Source organism: Vanessa atalanta, chromosome 15 (genome assembly GCF_905147765.1).
Source record: "Vanessa atalanta chromosome 15, ilVanAtal1.2, whole genome shotgun sequence".
NCBI classification, from domain to species: domain Eukaryota; kingdom Metazoa; phylum Arthropoda; class Insecta; order Lepidoptera; family Nymphalidae; genus Vanessa; species Vanessa atalanta.
Genome location: NC_061885.1, coordinates 4,013,162 through 4,036,119, shown reverse-complemented (window position 1 = coordinate 4,036,119; position 22,958 = coordinate 4,013,162). Strand labels below are relative to the sequence as shown.

The 22,958-nt window shown below is 29.1% G+C and overlaps 1 protein-coding gene across 1 annotated transcript; it reads right to left on the bottom strand.

The window, feature by feature from the left end:
- Positions 1-11,064, bottom strand: LOC125069527. Its single transcript, XM_047679047.1, has 4 exons — positions 11,046-11,064; positions 9,240-9,644; positions 1,256-1,312; positions 1-62 (listed from the first exon to the last, which is right to left on the bottom strand). The coding sequence occupies exons 1-4, from the start codon at positions 11,062-11,064 to the stop codon at positions 1-3; spliced, it is 543 nt and encodes a 180-aa protein (XP_047535003.1).
- Positions 11,065-22,958: the final 11,894 nt, after the last annotated feature.

Sequence of the window (22,958 nt, the reverse complement as noted above, 5' to 3'; positions counted from 1 at the left end):
TTAATAAGGCACTGTACAAGCGGATATGATGTCAATAGGATCCATAAATAACTCAATCAACGCTAAAAATCACATTAAAATAGAATATCAATCTAAATAACATATTAGCATCATTAATAATCAAGAAGATGCGTCGGTAATTATAGTATTCCGTTTGTAAAATATCAGAATTCGACATATTTCTTTAATTGCTTCTAAGTCGTCTGAAACAGGACATAACAGTCACTAATGGCTAATTAATTTTTGCTGATCTAATTAGTTATTCGAACCATATTGTACATAATAAACATGATATAAAGGTCACGGTTAATTTATTTATTAGTTGTTTTTTAAAGGGGTAATAAATATTATAGATGTTTTAATAGGTGAGTGGATCAATAAGCAAATGTCCTCATTAATAATATCGAAAGTGAGTTTGTTTTTTTTTTTTATTTTACACTTATAATAGTAGAGCACTACCACGCCGCCACTCCGTGTTCTAATTAAAATGTGATGTTGCTCACTGAATGAAAAATTCTCATTACATATATTAAATATTTGCATGGAGCGATCAATTATATTCGTATCTACAAAATATACGTTTATGAATTTGTAAAAATTAGTACTTTAATTAAGCCAACTGTGGGACTAGCAACACTTTGTATTGGTCTGTTTCGGTGAAATCGACTGATTTAGTATTTGTCCCCGGAAACGCGCAATTGACAGCATTATAAGCCACTACACCAGCGAGGCAAAAAATTCTGTTGTTGTTGAAAGTACTTACGCAGACTATATTGGTGCTAGCATAGAATTTACAGGACAATCTAACCTTAGTAAGTTCGTTAGTGAAATAACGATCATTAACTAGATCTTGAAGATAATTAAAAATGGGTAAGATTGTGACTTTGCTCGCTTGTATTTTTCAGAGACTGAAGCACCCTATAACATTTTCATAACGGACCATATCTATTTTGAAAAGTAAAAGACAATTCAATTAAATCCTTAGTTTAATGGTGATCAGTTGTCCTGACAACAGATTATACAGCCAATGTCACGTTGGAAAACTAAAAGACGGTATAGTAAATTTTACTGGACAAAGCTTAGATCTACCCGAATTCGTAGTAATCGAAAAGATCAAAAGACAAATGGTGATATATAGGAAAGACAAATTTATGTTGTCAGGATTTTAGAAGGTGCATTTTTTATTGCAACGATACAAAAGAAAAGGTGAAGATAGATATGGCCAATTGAAGAAAAATTGTTAAAATTTGCTTACGATTAAAAGGTTCCAACTCGCCTTCAATAAACTGACTTGTATACTTTTTACTCCTACCTGAAACAATAAAATATAAAAAAATTGAATATATTATGTTCTACGAAAGAGATCTTTAAAACTTTAATTTTGAATCTATATGGCCTAAGAACCGGAAGCGTTTCTGTTAATTTTATTTGAAACAATGAATGGCACGTTCTTTAAAAGTATTTTGTTGGCTCTTCTCAGTGATGCTTAATGCAATCATATAATATACCAGCCTAACCTAACCTAACTAACTAAACTAACCTAACCTAACCTAACCTAACCTACACATATATATAAAAAAGCAGCATATATAAAATCCAAGTATAAAATTTTATATATTTATAAAGTTTCCATTTCAGGAAATTAATAATATCCGAGGATTATGTGTCGGTTGTGCTCAGTACTGTTTTAAAAAAATTGCTTCAATTTTCTCTAGTTATAAATAGAAAGCATAATTAAAATCTTATTATTTGAACTCTAATAAAAAGATCCCACTAAATTAAAATAAATCTCGGTTACTTTTTAACGTAATTCCTCAAAGACATTTCAATCGCATACAAAATTAAGTTGTTATATTGTTAGGAGGAAATTCAAAGATATCTTTGAGCAAAAGATATTTTTAAAGCTGAATATCTGAGGCAGCTCGTAAATGGGTCACAGCTCTAACGATGGTCCTTTTTTTACACTTTTTTCGCATCCAAGCCGCACAAGTCGAGTTTGTTGAAAGCTGTCGCCATTATGAAAAATTTTCACCCTTCGGGAAATCAGTGGGAAGTATTGCGAAAAAATCGGTTGGATAGTAATGTTTTACATAATTAAGTTTAGGGATATAATTTAAAAATACCTTTTCAGTTTTTGCATACGATTCAATTTAACAAATTTAATATGCTGTAAACGTAATTTGTAAAATAGTCTGAATATATTTATCAATGATTGTAATTTAATATTATGATGGACTAGTTGTCGGCTGCAGCTTCACTCGTTTGAGGGATTGGTCGTCAGGTGTTAAATATAAAAAATTCGATGTCCATCCATGGGTTTCAAGGATCATACCAAATTTCATCAATGGTTTCGGCGTGAAATGATAACAGACAAACTTTATTTTCAGAGTGTCAAAATTACTAGCTGAGCATATGGCTTTATGCGTGCGAAATTTATATAACTTTATTTATATCACACAAACCGTCATACCTAATTATATTAATTCGAGGGGTGAATTAAAAATGTAGCTTTCAGTCCTTCCTCGGGACTCAAACTATCTCCACACGAAATCAATTTTGTGATTTAAGCGTGAAAAGGTAACAGGACAGAGTTACTCTTGTATTTATAATATTAGTTTAGTATATATTATATATTTAGTATATTACATAATAGTAAAGATTCAGTGCGGATACATGTTTGTTTAGCGTCTTTTTCTTGCCTCCACGTGTGCTTTTTGAGTTCCCTTTACATTACTTAATTTATTGAACTTTTATGGCTTCGTTATATTCTTATTAATGAAATAAGTCGTATATAATATATATATAGGTTTGATAGTAATTAATGATTAATTATTAAACGACTATCTTAGTAACTAAATCACGATTAACAGTGCCTTCAATGTATGTAGATATTTGTTCATAACTCTATAGAGAAATCGTTTATACTGGTAGCGCAAATAAGTTGTGTTTTAAAGATAATTTAAAAGTCAAGTTATACATTTAAGATAATTCATAATTATTCTAAATAGAGGTTCTTAATATATACATTATAATAGACCACTAGATGGCCAAATTGATCTATATTATTTTTATGAAAGGTCAAATGTCGTTTAAAATTCGCATATATATACAATTAAATATGTTTTCAGAATATTCATTTTTTTTTATTTGAACCATAAATATCGTGACATTTATAAAAATTATCATGATGATATATTTACATTAATTATAAACAAGTCACCTCATTATATTTAAATTGATTAATTATTCTTTACAAAATTACGAAAACATATACATACATACATACATACATAATTTTAACCCCCATATGCATAATGCAAAAGTGAATCATTTTTGAGTTATCACGTTTTTTATATATATTTTTTAAATAAATCAAAAATGCAACTTCAAAGATTTATTTTAAAAAAAGTATCAATTGAAATCTAAAATTATCGCAAATACCTATTACCCCCTCACGGGAATACGTCGAAATACCAATAACCCTGTATATAGTGTAAACTTATTGGTCTAGAACTGAAATATCAGAGTGATTTATGCGACTATTGACTTATGAATATTGATTAAAATATCATGCGAAAAGTTGTATATAACCATCCATTCATCATAAACTGCAGAGATATAATACTTAGTATTGTTGTTGTTACGGTTTTAAGGGTGTCTGCTGCTTGCCGATAGAATATGTGATGAGTTGCTGGAACCTGAGACGGGCTTACACAAAGCCCAATTAAAATATATCGATTATTAAATGACCATAACATTTTACATTAACAGCCTGTAAATTCCCCACTGTTGGGCTAAGGCCTCCACTCCCTTTGAGGAGAAGGTTTGGAGCATACTCCACCACGCTGCTCCAATGCGGGTTGGTGGAATACACATGTGGCAGAATTTCGTTCAAATTAGACACATGCAGGTTTCCTCACGATGTTTTCCTTCATCGCCGAGCACGAGATGAATTATAAACACAAATTAGCACATGAAAATTCAGTGGTACTTGCCTGAGTTTGAACCCGAAATCATCGGTTAAGATGCACGCGTTCTAACCACTGGGCCATCTCGGCTCAATGACAGTAACTTTCTTTCAATATAAATACTTTTAAAATAATTAATTTATGTTGCAATTAGGTATCTATATCAAATCTAATTGTTTAACTAACCATATTCGTAGATTAATTTCTACGTACTTTCTTTTTGTTTTAGAATATCCAAGTATAGAATTTAATGAAATAAAAACTTATATTTTTAAACCATAAATTAACATATAACTATAAAATTTGTAAACGTATTGCCATCTGATTTAATTAATTATATTTTAATATTTGTACGTAATTTGTTAAATAACTTTTGATTTGCGTATCGTATGACAAATTAAGAATCGATATCACATCCGTGATGTAGATTATGTAAGATGAAAACTATTTAAAATATAATTATTAATTTAAATTCAACGGGCGCATGAAAATTCATCGTATCTTAATATTTTTTTTGCGTAATTTTTGTATCAAATATTAAAGCGTAGCTTCATTTATGGTTCCGTATCGTGTACAAGATCGAGTGATATCTATTGTAAAAAAAAAATAATAAAACAATTCATCGTAATTTTATTTTACAAAATTCGGTTCGGTAATTTATAAGTAACTGACTATTTATATATAATACATAAGAAAGAAAAAAATAGTTTATTTATATGAATCTCTATTAAGTACATAACTGTGTAGGACTCAAGATTATAACTAAGTAGTTGGAATACTGATTCTTGAAGAAAAGAATATCAGAGTGATTTCCCAAACGTAGAATAATTCTATAAACTAATAATAACACTGCACTTTTACAAATGAAATATTTTTAGTAAGTATTTTTAGTTGCGGATTCCTATTCAATATGTGCTAAATACGCATTCGTGTGGATTTTAAATATTATTTATGTAAGGACATATGTATTTATATAAAAATCGTAATTTATTAGTAATATGACATCATGTCAAGGATAATTTGAAATGAAGATGCCGAACTCAATATGGAATTCAATTAATATTCTTAATTTAAATTTTAATACTATCAAAATAGTAATAACAGACGAATTACAAAGTTTTCATCAACACATCAATTTTAAAATCGTCATTAATGATTTATTATATTATTAATAAAAAAAAAACTAATTAAGAATTCCAATGATGTTATGTTTATTGCAGTGTTAAAGGTAAACGTTCTAATTCTGGGGTCAATAATTATTAAATAATCACTATTAATGTTCTACATGGCCTTATACAAAAATCAATAATATTCCATAGATAATAATGTTGATCAAATGCCTCATATGGAGACGGTTTAAAATCTATTCCACCACGTTGCATGCTTAAGAGTTTGAGGGTGTGGGTGAGAGCACGAAACTTTTTTTTTTGAAAATGGAAACAAAGCATATATGTAATTTCCTATATTTATATTCTCTATATTTTTCTCTTTGAAGTATGAACACAAAATAAGCAAATAAAAATGAATAGGTTCGACTATAAATAGAATCAAAATATAAAAAGTGCATGTTGAAATTATAAAAAAAAAACTAGAGGTGCATAATGTTTTAAATATAAAAAAAAGTATTTGACACTAATTGACAAGAACAAGTTAAACGACAGGAATTGAAATTGACATTAAAAACCCATCTGAATTAAAACAATAGCAAGAATAAGTTTAAATATTATACAAGCAATAGACAGAGAGAGAAAAAGTTACAGAGAGGGAGAGAGAGAAGTCGCCTGGAGGAGGCATTTTCCTCATGTGACGATTTCTGTTAGTTCACATTTCTGTTAGCCGCGTAATAGAACTCTGTTTCAAAAATATATGTCAAATAGATATAGCCTATGACAATGGAATTAGGAAAAAAGATAAACAAACCTTAGGTTCGTGTATTTCATGCGATTTGCTAATAACTCAGCTATATTCTGCACTACTAGGAGTTAGTGATTAATACATATTTATTTATAATACAGCACTATAAAACTTAACTACTTATTTCCACTTTAATTTTACTTCCTAAATTCAGATAAAAGTTCCGTCAAAGTGCAAAACGCCATTTTTTCGCAAATCCATAGTGAATATTATAGATTAATCAAGCTCTCGACCAATGATATTGCGTTAGTTTGCTGTCAAATGTTGTTTATTTGGCTTTTTTTATGTTATAGGGGGCAAACGAGCAGGAGGCTCACCTGATGGAAAGTGATTACCGCCGCCCATGGACATCTGCAACATCAGGGGGGTTACAGGTGCGTTGTCGGCCTTTTAGGAGGGAGTATGCTCTTTTTTTGAAGGTTACCAAGTCGTATCGGTTCGGAAAAACCGCCGGCGAAAGCTAGTTCCACAGAGTGGTTGTGCAAGGCAGAAAATGTCTTAAAAATCGCGCTGTTGTGGATTTTCGGACATCTAGGTGGTGCGGGTGAAATTTAGAATTTATTTAATTATATTAAATAAATTCTAAATTTTATATTATATTATAATTAATTTATGTTTCCTGTTATGGTTGGAATATAGTATAGATAATTAAGCAATAATACCGATGTTCTCAGATAAATGTCTTGAAAAACGGCTAATAACTTAGACAAAAGAAAATCACTCGTTAATTCATTTTAAGTATTTTTACTGTTCTGCAGTAATTTAGAAATAGATAAATAAATTATAATACGATTATTATAAAATTAAAAATAGAATGCATTCCTATTTCAATTTTTAAATGTATTTCTACGATGTTCAATCAACTTGATATCAAAGTTATCGTCGAACTAATCAACGAGGGAAATGTCAGCTGTACTCGTATAACTCGTTCTTTCGAGTTCATTCCAGAATTATTTTTTCTTTTTTAAACTATAACTCGCTTCGTCCTTAAGAAGATCCTAATAATATTTTGTAACATATTAGTTAATTTGAACAAGAATCAAACGTCAAAATAAGTTAGTTTTTCTATTTACATCACCTAGGTAATTTAAACTATTTTAAATGTACAGTAACATATTTAAATGTAGGTACAATTTAAAGTCCTTATCCTAGTTACACAGTATAATAAACAAAATGAAAAATAATGAATTATCTTAATGCAACGTTCTATTTTAAATTAGCTGTAAATATTAAAATTGGTAATTTTAATCTTTACAAAAAAAAAATCTAAAAAACTTGCATACTTATCATAATCATACTTGTTAAAAAAATGTCTGCTTATCATTAATGTCAATGAACTGCAAACTAAATTGTAAGATTTTTATTGGTTATGTCAGCGAAAAAACATAACCTAACGTCATTTTACATGAATCTATTAAATTACTTTTAAAAAAATAGTTTAACAGATATCAAAAAATTATTAACTTTTTCAAGACGAATTCTACTAGAGGCCAAACCGGTAAAATAATGGGCTGTCGATTTATTTTAAAAAAATGATTCGACCGTTTTTAAGCACTGGCTTAGGTAATCTTACTGCCGTCCTTGCCAAGGTCTAAATGCAATGTCAAATAATTTTAGTAAAATAACCTTTTGATGATAGTTTGATATGAAACGAATCGAAATGTTGTTTAGTAACATTTTAAAGATTACTATGCTAATATGCAATAAAATGAACATTACAGGAAGGTCGTGTTGTTTAATCGATAATTGTATTAGCGTTACGTTAAAATTTGCTTTGTTTTATTATTTTTTTAATTCCTTACTCTTATGTAAATACCTAAGATATAATAATAATACTAACTATCCTGTTAGTGCTTTGTTTTATTATATAAATATTAATATATAATTACACTAAAATTCCATCAAAAGTCACTGTAAAATTGTAAGCACCGTTAGCTTATAATAAATCTAGACAACACGTCACCCGACGTGGGCGAAGCTGCGGGCGGCAACTAGTTTACAATAAAATGTATGCAATTTCGGTGACAAAACAAAGTATTTAGTCCAAAATTTGAGTATGCTTCAGGATATATTGTGAAATAATATTTAACGTATGTAACTATAATCCATATTAAAATACAACTACTGAATTTCTTACCGGTACTAAATCGGTGGCTGTTCAAAATTTAATTTCATCTTGCTTATTTAAATAAAGTGTGTTCAGTTTAAGTATCTGATTTTCATATCGAGTTTGGTAAAAAAAGTAATATCCGCATTTTAAAAGTTTACGTACATTTTGTTTGGCTTCGTGCAAATCCGTTTGGGTAGGTTTCAATTTAAAGTTCGAGGCACAAGGGATCTTTGTTCCCAAGGTTGGTAGTGCATTGGCTATGTTATGATTGGTTAATAAATCCTACAGTGCCAATGTAGGCGGTGATAACCAGTTACCATCTGGGGGCCTATTTGCCTGTCCGCTTACATACATATATAATAAAAAAATACTAATAAATTTGCTCCAAATTAAAATCTTTTTTTGTGTAAGACAAAAACTCAAGTAATTGATACATTAAAGAAAAAAAAATGTTTGTACATCAGTTTGTCACGTCTAATATTATTTTGTGAATTGGGTAGGAAATTCAGTAGGAAATTTACACGTAAATAATAAATAATTTACTATTGGTGTATTACTGTTAAATTAATGTCATATCTCAGACACATGATCAGTTTTAATTATATTATTATTGAGACTTTAAATAAATTAATATGAAGTATATTAATTTATAATACACTTAAATCAACATTTCACAATAAGAAAATACATTCCTTTATTAATTTTTCAAGGTTACAAATAAACCTTGCTATTAAAAGGTCAAATATAGTAACATTAAGTAAATAAAATACATAAAACAGGAACAATTACAGTCACTTAGCAACTTTGATTTAGTAATACAGTGATAGCTTTCAAGTTTACTTCATACTTGCTTGCGATGTTTTCACAAGTTTTAAATTTGCCAACAAATATTGAATCAGTACTCATTAACGTGAATATCGTGTAAATAATACGCAATTGAACTAACGCTGTTGGCCATTCGCACAATTGGCACACACGATTTGTTATACCGTGACAAATATTTGTCATATATTTGGAACATTCGTGATAATACTTTGAGATGTGCGGTTCACACAACTATTAAATATTTATAAGACAAAGCCGCAAATATTGTTTTAAATAATTAGGTAATTTGGTTTCATATCTTTGTTCAGTACGTTCTTTAAGTTCACGTAAATTAATTAAGTTTTTGGATATTTAGAAATTTGGAAGAGAAGTTGTTTAAGGCGGATAGGAAAAAGCAAGAGTTTGAAAGTCGATATTACTACCTTCGGAATAAATAGAGTCTACTTGTTCACTCTCGACGCTTTGCAAGTTGTCATCTTCTCCATAATCTTGGACTGTTATATCTGGTAGATCGAAATTTTCAGGAAAATCTGAATCTTCTGCCACTCCTGAATCATCTGGCATTTCTGTATCATCTAGTATATCTGTATCTTCTGGCATTTCCCCATCTTCTGGCCTATCTGACTCGTCTAACATATGGGGATGAATATTTTTCAAGCTGCGATTTGTTGAATCTCTTATTGTCCTCTCTTCAGTCTTTTTCCCTGGCAGAATATCAAATATGGAAGGTGCTCTAACATTAGTGCTCGCTAGTCCCAATTTCTTCTGAATAAAAGCCTCCAATATTTGCTTAGTGATTACATTCTGCCTCGCCAGCTCGTGGAAGTCTGCGGAGAAAGGAGAATAACAGATAAAAATGACTGCGCGTAAACCAATCACAGATAGCGTTCGGAGGTTAAATTTTAAAACGAGTTTTACGTCATTTTTATCTGCTTCCCCATTTCCTCCCAATATATTCAAAGGGGGCTTAGCTTTTAATTTAAATAAATAAAAAAAATAATACTCAATTAATATATTAAAATTCGTTAAATTTCACCTCCGTACAGACATTATAAATATCGAATGAACCACGAAAAGTTGTATGTATTTCATTGATACCCTAAAAATATTTGTAAACTGTATCATCAATCTTGCCTTGTCATTTGTTGTACTGCTCTGAGGCTTTGACGCCACAATGCCATTGTTAAGACTGCATAACAAGAACAATAGCAGTTTATCAGATTGCTTGTTATACCATATTGAATGTATGGAAGTAAATATTAGGTAGTCGTAGATTTGTAAGGAAGTATAAAGTACAAGTTAGTTTAACACATCACATTGTCCAAAACCATTCACCCTTAACCGGGCAAAAATTTATATTGAGGTTAAGTTTGCAATTTAGTTGATTCATCGTAATTAAAATTATTAAATAGTATTATCATTAAAGGTTTTATATAATGTATAAATAAAAAGATTGTTTTTTTTTTGTTTTTACTATTTGTTATTTCAGCAATCACAGAATATATATAAATAAATTAAATGTTTGTTGCTTCATAAAACAAAAGCATTCTATCGCAATCCTCCAATAATTTATGATCTAGACATTGTAGTAGCTATTAATACGTCGGTAAACTTAATTTATAGCAATCGTCTGGGTAACGATACCATAAGAATTTGACCATCACATAAACTGTTATATCCGGTCTTTTGAATTACAACATAAAGCGACTGCAGAATTGAAGTTTAATTTTCATTATAATTATAGGAATGAAGACGATAAATAGTTTCTTATAGAATGAAGCGCAGAAAATATTCACTCGTATTTTTTTTATAAGTTTTTTTTTAACAATATTTATTTTATATAAAATAATAATTGTCATTAATATGTATCTAAGTCTTGAAAATAATATCCATGAGCTCTTTGGTTCCAGCAGAAAGATTGACGGTTGTTAAAAAATTGTAAAATTTCAATCAAAATACACTTAAGTGCATAGGTATTAGCTTTAATTTGACACTCGTTTTGTCATTATGGTTCAAATATTTTGCAGCCATATAGGCCGCCATCTTGATTTTGGATCAATGCACAAAGTTGCAACTCATCACCATTCTATAATTTATAAGGATTTGAAAGATAACTTTGACAGATGCCGTATACTTCTATTGTCAAGGAGTCCGTGGAAAGTTCCACACAATGTCTTTATGAATAAGTCTCTGTAAACCATTTATGTCAGAAAAATACGCAAAATTACCGATAAGAAGTAGATTCATATTTAACGATAAAAAATAATAAACGTATATTGTAATCACAAAAAGCTTGAACTTTAACATTAAATTTTAAGTCATCGCTAATTGTATTCATAATTTGACTGATATTGTAATTAAATACAATAAAAATGTGCATAAATATTTCAATTTTAACATATTTACGTTTAGTCTATTGTTAATTATTTTTTAATATTGCAACATTGTCATCGAACGTTACAAACAATTGTTTGTAAGTCTTATTTTAAGTAACAATAATAAATAAAGTTTCTCAATTCGTTTCGTTTTGGAAGAAGATACAATCGTAATAAAATATATGCAGATAATTTCGAATGGTTTTTTTTCATTCTTTAACACTTATATCGAATGCCCAAAATGGTTTCTGGTTTACGAAGGGGTAGGGGTACCATTTTACTTAATACGTTACCAGGAATTGAATATTTCAGACGATTTTGCGTATATTTTTTATATTAATTTCTTGTTTTCATTTTTTACCAATACAAAATCATCAAGTATAAGAAGAAAAAATCAGACCATAATTATTTCTTGTAAAAGCCTTCCGTAAAATATTCATGTCATGCATAATTTAATTAACTTAATTTATTATTATTCATTTAAACAATGTATTCATTAAGTTTCTTGAAAAATATATTACGTAAATATCATTCAAATTATTGAGAATGGTCATGACATTTTTATAAATACATATATTCAAAAGCTGAATAGTTTGATTGGTTGAACATGTTTCAGAAACAATGAATCTGATTTTATTTTAGCGTTAGATAGTCCGGCTATTGATGAAATTATAGGCTATAATAACTACGATCATGATAAACAAACAATGACCATAAATGGTATTGAGTAGGTGTTATGAAATATTAAGACGGCATATACCATAAAACTGCTCTGTACCACTAGTTATTTTATAAATTTGTATAGAAATGAATTACGATTGTTCGTGATTTTAAGCGATGAAAAGAGAACCCTAAATGTAATGCTACGTAAATTATAATCATGCTCAACCATCTCTCACGTCAGAAAAATAAACACGACAATCTTGTAGCGCGTTGCATCGACGGATATGTTTACGACACTCTCATTAATCTGAAAGCATATTTGCGAAGAATAGTATTGAAATATGATGTATTATTTTAAATTTTGTAAACGAACCACTTAAAATTATTTAAAAAAAAAATAATTAAAAATACGTACTTATTCGCAATGAACTACTCATAATACGATTATATTCTTAAGTTCTTAGCATATATTTTTAGATATATTACAGTAGGTAACAATAATATTTATACTTTTCATAACAGATAAAAAATAAGACACTTAATAAATCATCGCAATTAAAGGTCAAGTCATGTACTGAGTTACTCAGACAAATTTGACGTACTTTGAGCTTATATTATTCGAGAATATTTTGACAGAAAATAAAACTGATCCTTTTGAAATAATAATTATTATCCTTATGTTCCAAATAAGCTTCAAGCATGTAGTATGATGCGATCCACGAATTTACCTTCGCACGTCAGCCTATTGATTGTATGTATGTATATATAGACCGTTGATCTGTTAAGGCTTAAATACACTCAACGTCGAGTAATTTCAACAATCAGACAAAGAATTAACTCGTAAATTATTTAAATTATAGCGCATAAATATACTACGTAAATGGCTTTCCATGCATGAATTTCCATATAAGTCTATCAATTTAATTTTTCTTTATCACTCTAGTTGTTATTTAAGACCATCTCCAGCGTTGTAATATGAAATTCCAATTATACATAAGAAACATTTTATGCTAATCCTGATTGCTCAAAAGTAATCCTTTCGCATTCAAACTGCATCGTTTTTTATTCATAATGTAAAAGGATGACCCGACCTACGCACATAATAAACTGTCTAATTTACAACATACTCGTAAAAATGGCATCACACCTATATGTGATCAATTGAATATGTCACGATCGTAAAATATATTTTTTGTATTCATAAGGAAATACTCTTTGGTGTTATATAAATTAAAAATGACTGAATAATACTAATAAGTAATGTTGAAATTTATCCAAATGATAGCTACTTGTATTTGCCGTGACTTAACGTTATTAATTAATTTGGATTCATTTGTAAATCAGAAGGGTTTTTTTTACATTCGTATTTTGAAGAAGCTTGTAAAGTAAATCAGAATGGTCGTTTATTCGTCTCTTTTATATCTTACGTGATGATATTCATTTTTCGATTTCGGACACGCGATTCTTCCCGAGAGAGAGTATAGCAAAAGCACAGGAGACATTATCATTATACACTACTCTGTAGTCTACTCTGTACTCTATTCTACTCGAGAAACGAATGCAACTTTTAATTCTCTTACTCCCATAGCCTGATCGTCAATATGACACGTGAGTTTAACACTGTCAAATTCCGATGTCCGAGCTCATATTGAAAATTACATTACGTTGACGTTCGTTTTATTTGGGATAATGTTTTGAAATTCCATCTTGTAATCGGATTTTCGGATAACTCGAATTAGTTTATCCTATAACAAATTTAAAATAAATGTGTTTGGGTTCTTTTTAGATTTTGTTTGTTATGAAAGATAGATCATAGATCCTATCATTTAAAATATCAGAAAGTATAGAAGGCTCGAATCATTCGTAATACAGTTACATATAGTTAATTTATAAAGTGAAAAAAATATTGTATTTATTAAAACTACAGTGGGAAGTAAACGTAAATTAAAAGACTATAAATAAAATCCATTGACTAAAAATAAAAATATATATTTTCTATATAATATATATATTGTACACGAACATAAATAATAAATACCTATTTGACTGACAATTTACCTACGCAATTAAGAATAAAGTTTCCAAGCGAAGTTGCTTAATTAAAAAAAAATTAATACATTTTTATTTTTGTTTTTCATTGCCAAAAATTTAATGAAATGAAACTTTGCTAACGGCAGAATAGTCAATTACTTCCTGCCTTTTAAACTTTGAGATTAATCACCTGTTAAAAAAGATACCTACAAGTTGATCTCTGTTTAAATTATTTGTAGCAAATATATATTTAATTGTTTACATTTATACTAAAAATTATTATGATCATTAAGAATCTGATGTTTTTGACGTTTTTATTCATCCGACAAATAATGTATAATACGTGACTACAGAAATACTTAATACTTATTTATGTCGACATTTTTTTTTGACGCCCAAGTAAATTTTGATATTTATTTTAAAAGGGATTGTTGTGGATTTTGTAATTTAAGACCTTTAATTATAAATAGAAAATAAGTTATTTCTGAAGTAATAGAAAGTGAGCTCACACATACATAAGTTAATATTGATAGCGCCTATCATTACCGCAAAGCAAAATCTCTAAGCTGGGTATGTAAAAGACCTATTACATATTTTACGTCATTGGAAGATCTTTATCTTGGATTTGTGAATCGAAATTTCCACAGAAAACAACAAATATTTTTATATCAGAATCAGAAGATTATTTTATTTTTTGATATCAGAAGACTATTTTACTTACGAACTGTACATTAATCTTACTGCTTTATCAATCTCGTGTCCTTTATCGAAAGGTTGTCTGTAAGAGATCGCTCTGTTAGTGATAAGACCGCCTTGTCTACATTGCATTAATTTCATTGAGTTTATTTTCAATAAAGTACATGAACATTATTTAGATCTTCATCAGTGTATTGTACTGACTTTTCATCAGTGTATTTTATTATTATTATATTTTATATTAATTATAATCCACATGACTTGTAGGAGTGAACCAAATGAGCCAAAATTTGCTTAATTAGTGTTATGTTCACTATTTCTATTTTTACACCTACTGATTTTGTTAGTTATTCATTGAATACACAAGAAAAACTATTATAAATCCTTTTAATTAAATACATATATATTTATTTAATTAAAAATCGTCTCAAGTCTTTATTGTTCTGAAACTTTGAATAGTTCAAAATATATGTTTTTTCGACTCAGATGCTCGATATAAAAGTAGGTACATAATAATTAGAAACATCAATTGAACGAAATAAAATTGAATGAATGAATACGTGAATGAGAATGATCGATGCTATCATTACAAGTTGAGTGTTTACGATCACAGTCATCGCGTTCACGACAATCATTACCTACAAAGGCCTTACAAAAACAAATAAGAAAATAACTATGGACCGTACTCTTTTAATTATAAAGTTTAATTTTAAGTGTAATATATACAAAAAATAATTTAACATATCGTCTATTGTTCAACAAAGCTTTGAATGCATAAAGTAGGTCAAGTTCAATTGTTAAAACGAAATGAAATTATTTTAACGAACATTATTCGATAATCTACAGGAGCTATCTATCTATTCATTTCTAACTTATCTTATCTTGATTGAATATTAATGATATTGTATGTATAATATATATGTACAATAATTTATGTAACTAAGATAATCTATTTTTTTACAAATTCATTTGTATTCAGTTTATTACGTACTGTGATAATTTATTCTTAAACATAAAATCAATGTTATTTGTATATTAATATTCCCACTCGAATATTTCACTCGAAATTCGATTCAATTCGTTACACAATATTAAAAACAATTTGAATTTTTTAAGTGTGTTTCATTTAAGGATGTTCACGATGATAAAATGAAATTTCGAAAAGATTTTTACTTAGTGGTTGTGCAAGCCTGTCTGGGTTAGTAAGTCACCAGTGTAACTACAGGCACGAGAGACATAACATCGTAGTTCCCAAGGTTGGTAGCGCTGTATGAAATTGTTAATATTTCTTAAAGCGGCAATGTATATTGGCTGTAGTGACCACTTACCACCATAATTGCTGTATCGTCTAACTTTAAGAAAAAACATCAAAATAAGCGAATCTTTTGCATCTATTACAAAAAGATATATTTATGTCATGGTAAATGGATAGCATCACTCTTTTTGTCTGATCATAATATAATCTAATAACAGTTCATAATCCGTTGATTGAATTTAGATTTAATAAATATATATTTATAAATATATCAAATAATTAAAACAATTACCTGACAATAACATTTACATAAATTCTAACGTAATACTTGTAAATATATTAATTTATGTATAGGTATTAAAATGTTGCAAAAATAATTTAAATAATTTATTTGCACTCTAAAACTTAACACTATAAAGTTTAAATATTTTTATTATTTTACTCGTGCACATGTGTTAAACGCCAAATAATATAATTTAACAAACAAACACTATTTAATATAAATTATATTATAATGTTATAAACCAATTTTTTTTTCAGTACAAAGAAACTTTTATCTAGCAAAATATGATATTGTACCTAATTGTCAGCGAACTAATTTGTTTTGTTTATATTTGTATGTTATTATTTTATTATTATTGTTAATTCTTGTCATTTTTAACCTTGATTTACTAACAATTAATTATTTGTAAGTTTGTCATCTCCAACTTTATCTTTGCAAGTGGAATTCACCTTAATAGGTAATGCATTTAGTTTTAAGTTGTATTAAAATTGTATACCTTTGTACGTGTTGATGTATTTACCACTGGTGAATCTTAAATAAATAAATAAAATAATAATGAACTCTGAATATTTTATTTATTTCTTTCTTTCAACTAATACAATTACTTCGTCTTGCAGGCATTCAAAAGGATAAATACCGATCTACCGAGAACGACCAAGAATAGTACATTAATTTAATTACAAATTTGAATATAACAGTGGCAAAGCACATAAATATATGTAATGTATATGTAAAGCAAGTCTGTGGAGAAAGAAAGAATTATAAGTAATACAAAATATAAAAACAAATGATATTACTCAACTACACATAATTGTCTATAATTATGCAACGAGAGGTGTAACATTACCGAACTTGAACTTAAGCCTTTCCAACAGCATCTATTGCGAAACACAATCAGCATAATCTGAATTCGAGTTTTAACCACTGATTGGGAAGAGGACGGAATTATTATATTAAAATCGAATTAACCGATCACGCAAAGGAATCCAATAAAATAATATTTAACAATCTTTATCAAATATCTTCTATCAATCATGATTGTTTCGCTTTTTAACATATCATAACTTTAGACCTGACATCATAAATACAATCAAATCATTGTTAATTATAGGATTACAAAATATTCTAGTCTTAACTAATTTTATTTAAAAGCATTGCAATATATTTGGTTCCTTCAACGGTATTGTTTATATTGATAGATTCAACGTTTAAACAGATTTTGTATTGCAGTTAATCTAAAGATGACAATAATATCGTAATTGAATTCTATTTCCAATAAAATGCAGTATATCGTCGTTGCGCCTGCAAAAGTCATTATGTATTTTTTTTCTTAATTTTAGATTGTTATGCCGTTTTAATCGTTATTTCAATACGCACTTACTGTAAAAACAGTTTTGTGATAACTCCAATAATAATTTAAAAGTTTTAAAATTTAGTTATGTGACGTTCATACATCGACACATTTATACAGCTACACAAATTGAAATAACGATTAAAGCGGCATAAAAATCTAAAAATAAGAAAAAACACATAGTGACTTGCAGGCGTAACGGCGATATGTACATCTAACAATTTCATTACTAAAGTTCCGTCAACCTTACATTACAATTCCTATTAGACAGTCTCTTCAAATACTGGGGCTTAATGATGTTTCGTAAAATATATCACGCCTATCTCATGCAATGCTTTGACCTACAACGTCTATACCGACAGTGGGCATTGTCACCAAATCTGCAGCGATCTTTACCTTGACCCACATCTATTGCCTAACTTGTAAGGACCAATCGTATCCTAATTTCGTCTCGTCCACCTCGTCTCGATGCCAATAATAAAAATTAAATATACAAATAAGAATAACACTGTCATCAAAAAACATAATGAAAGCATTCGATATTTTAATAATCGATTTTTTCATCGATATTTCGATAAATTAGCTGTATAATATAATACATCATTAAACAAAACAAAATGCGACATATATTATTTAAATTAAGATTACTAATTAATCTACGAATTTATTCAAGGCAATCTAGATCTTTTGGTGATATATGAAATTCGATTATTACAAATCTATTCGAAAACTTATCGTTTAATATCGATATTTTATTCATATACTGCTTTTGTTCCGTATAATTAAATCTAATAATTATGTTGATATGTGAAAATGTATATTAAAAATATAAAGCATTTATGTTTAGCATATTTCGATAAAAAAATGTATATTTGGTGCGATTCGAGATAAATCTTCTTCCATATTAAATGTCAATGATAAATGACGAATAGCATATTGACATTATAGATTATTATTATTAGATGAATTTGGTCCGACGATTGTTGTCGCATCATTTAAATTGGATGAGGCAAACCAGTAACCTTATACACTAATGATATATGAAGACTGACCCCGCTTTATATTTTGACATTAATTTTGATTATATCAACAATAAAATATATATACATATACATACATAAACAGCCTGTAAATTTCCCACTGTTAGGCTAAGGCCTCCTCTCCCTTTGAGGAGCACCACGAGCACCACGCTGCTCCAATGCGGGTTGGTGGAATACACATGTGGTAGAATTTCGTTAATCGTCGAAATTAGACACATGCAGGTTTCCTAACGATGTTTTCCTTCACCGCCGAGCACGAGATAAATTATAAACACAAATTAAGCACGCAAATTCAGTGGTGCTTGCCTGGATTTTAATCCGATATCATCGGTTAAGATGCACGCGTTCTAACCACCGGGCCATCTCGGCTCGAATATTGGATATAATCATAATCTCTATCAGTATAATAATTGAAGTTTCACTTTATGTGACGTTTCACAAACGCAGGGTGTAAGGAGGAATACAGTCGGTTGAGAACCTTGCTTGGTATGTGCGTTCCGAGCAAATATGGACTTTAAATATTGTATAGACACTTTAATTTACTTTACTGTAGAATTCGTTGCGGTGCGTTTGATATGAATCGTACCTTAAAGTGATTCAGTCGACTCATCTTATCACGGTTTTAAATTAACGAATCATAGAGAATCGTTACTATTTTCTCATTTCATTCGCTTTCGAATTTATCGATTCATCGAAGCCACTTATTCGATTCGTTCGAATTTGTTAATTGTTATAACTAAAGATAATTAAATTATATTACTTTGTTTTCAAACAAATAAGTTTTACTGTTACAAGTGATGGTACTGACAATAGTCAAGGTAAACGAAAAAAAAAAGAAGAAACAATACTCAATTAAACCCTTAAGCTCAAAAATCTCTAAAGTATCTAATCTGAGTATTAAACATATTTCCTATAGTATGAGATTCGCCACATTTATGTAAGTATTATAAAATTTAAAGTACTATAAAAATGGTAAAATTTTATAGCCGGAACTTGCAAGATTTCATTGTTTTAAAATAACAATGGAATTAACAAGAAATACAAAGTAAGTATTATTGCGATATAATATTTTATGAAACTATAAAATTAAAGATACTTCAGATAGTTTTCTGATAATGCGCCTCCTGATATTTTAACTCCCGTGTGCCTGGTTACTGGGTTACTCAACCTTCAACAACAACAATACGATGCATTGTTGTTTGGTAGAATATATTCTCTTAGTAGTAGTAAGCTCTTGCACAAGCGACAACCCTACTTACGCCGTCAACAGTGCTCAGTATTATAAAATCAGATGGTCCAACGCACGATTTTCATGAGAAGTATCCGCATTTGTTCTTAATATGGACACATGATTCTGTTAGATATTTATGGTCAATGTTATCTTGGGAATGCATCGTTTATACATTTATATTATACAAAACATCAACCATTGAATTTTACAACCAATTATTACAAATATTGTTGAATTATACTACGGTAAATATTGCCCGAGATGGTCTAGTAGTTCATAGTTGAGAAATAACCGATTATTGTGGTGAGAAGCTAGATGTTATTTTCAAGTGTTATTTACATAATAACCTTTTGAGGTTTTATTTATTTGCAAGTATTTTGTATATTTGTAGTATGTTTGAACTTTTATGTTTTAATCAATGTGAATCATTCAATGGTTTAAATATGAATATTATTACAAATTTCAAACATCATACTCACCAATGATGTCAACAGTTCTTAAAACATTATGGTTGTTTGTATCATACTTATTGTTGCTAATTTTCTCTTCGGTCTTGTATTCTATGAGTTAAAAACCTCATTTAGGCGAATAAACAAGTTATTAGAATTAGTTATCTAAATCTAAAATAAAGGCAGATTTTTAAAGCGGCATTTCGAAGTCTGATTATTGGTGTGTGTATACAATCGTGTATGGGAATGTATCTCAGTCTGTCCTGCGTTTCACTTTATTCTGGTCGTATATAATAAAGCGGCATTTCGGAGTCTGATTATTGGTGTGTGTATACAATCGTGTATGGGAATGTATCTCAGTCTGTCCTGCGTTTCACTTTATTCTGGTCGTATATAAGAGTCGGATTATGTGTGAGGAAACAATGTTTTTTTTTTGCATATTATCAATAAAAAAACTCAGCGACGCATTAACGTGTGACTCTCTGTTCTTTTATTGTGTACACATTACGTTCAATCTGTATAAAGTAAATAGTATTGTAGCATTTATTACAATTAAGTGAGAGCATGCGTGTTCATTGCATTGTATTTCTGACCTTTCAGTAGTAGGGTTCTGTTGTCCAGCAAGAAAGTCTAAAGTGTAGACGCTCAGACGCAATGCTCACAATAATCTAAGATATAGGACCTATTTAGATGTTGATTAAACATCATCCTTCTCCTCAAAGGGAGAGGAGGCCTTTAGCCCAGCAGTGGGAAAATGTACAGGCTGCTAATGCTAAAAAAAAACATCATCAACTCAGACTTCCATTAAAAATTATTAAGTAAATATAAGGAAACAATATCACATTTGATATGAAAAGGAACTCCTAAGACAGGTCAATATAAAATACTACATAGTTGTGTACTAAACTATGTTCATTGTTTCAATTAAGATTTCAAAAGGATGTAAGTGGTAGATCGCACAGGATTTCGTTAGTAAACAGTAAATCTTATGTCTAATCAAGTTGGCCACCCCTGGCCCACTCCATTGTTATTTCTACTACTTCGTCAAATAATCACAGAATCTCTGAATAACAGATCCATTTGAAAATTTTCATCATTTTACAAACTGCATTTGTTTATTTGAAATTACCTATATAATTATAATTGGAAGCAAAGTTCGGCCATATGTGTATCCGACAACCCGGATTGGAGTAAGCTCCAATGAGATAGCGTGGTGGAATTAGCCTTCTCCTCAAAGGGAGAGGAGACCTTATCACAACGGTGGAATATTTACAGACTTTACTTTTCACTTTTTTATAATAGGTAGTAAAATAAAATTAAAATAAATGTAACCTTTATACTTATTCAGAATTTCTGTTGAGAGTTTCAATAGCCATTCTCGAAATACGGGTAGCTTCATATTACTGCACCTATAATACTGTACCTACTTTCAAAACTTGATATTGACGAATTCGTTGTATCTAAAAGTGCAGTAGCTTGTTTATAAATTATTGGGTGTTATTTAACTTCTCTGTCAATGCATGTTTAATAAAGTAAAACGTGTTAAACGTTTATCCTACGCCTGATCTCTTTCCATCACAACTTAATGCCTACCCATCGAATGATCTAAGGTAGAGAAGAGTGTTGTTTGTTACCTGTGTTTGAGCAAACATTTGTGCATTTTTATATTTTCTTTACAGAGCTATATTCTCGAGGAAACAAATAAAATATATAATTAAAATCACTTATTTATTTAGAACTCGCGCACGTTATTATATTACAAAACGAAAACGATTATTATCGAAATTGTCATAATAACACCTTAGTTGGTTGACTGAGTTACGGTTAAAACTTCCTCTAGTTTTACTAATCACTAGTTCTCGTTACTAGACCAATTTTCTTTAAGACGATTATTTAGATTTATTTATTACCACTAAAATTTCTATGTAACAAGTTTCATCAACGACTACACCTCTAGGCAAAAGCTTACCATTATACAGCCTAGTCACCAATAATTAATTATAAATGGTGTGTCAAAAATACTAACAATTATTATAATAGTATTGGCGTATGGATGAACTCATTTCGAACATTTACCTTAGTGACATAATATTTGACATTCTACTGGTCTGACTCGCATCACTGATCTAAATAATCCTTGAGAACTGTAACCGGAGAATACATCATACTGTTTTTGGTTTAAATTGCCTCATGTTATTAAAATATAGTATATCAAGTATGTTCCAAAATGCCTTTGTTTGTTTGTTTTTTTTTTTTTTATTATTTGGTTATATTCCAAACTTGAATCGATTAATTTGTCAAATAAATAATCATCAATGAAGCCTAGTTGGCTTCGTTGGATGATTATTTACTTTAAAATATTTTTTTTATTGTAAAATCAGCGTTAAATGTTTGTAGTATTTTATTAGTTCTTTTAAAATAACATTTGTGACAAATACATACATATACGACCTTAAGACTAGACGGATTCACATTAATCGCGGGTCAATAATGAATTGTTTATATTAACTTAAAAGCTTATTTATAATGATCATTTAATGGATTTTTTTAAATTAAATGTCAAGTAATCAGTCCAATTTACATGATTTTGAATATATTCTGACATCATTTTCGGTTGACGTTTAGATAAATTGATAATATATTAAACGTTTGTGTATTTTCGTATAAAATAGGTAAAGTAGAGCAACATTTCGTTAAGATTATTTTCAGCCAAAATCGACAAATATACAAATGTATATTTGTCGATTTTATATACGAAGTTCCTTTA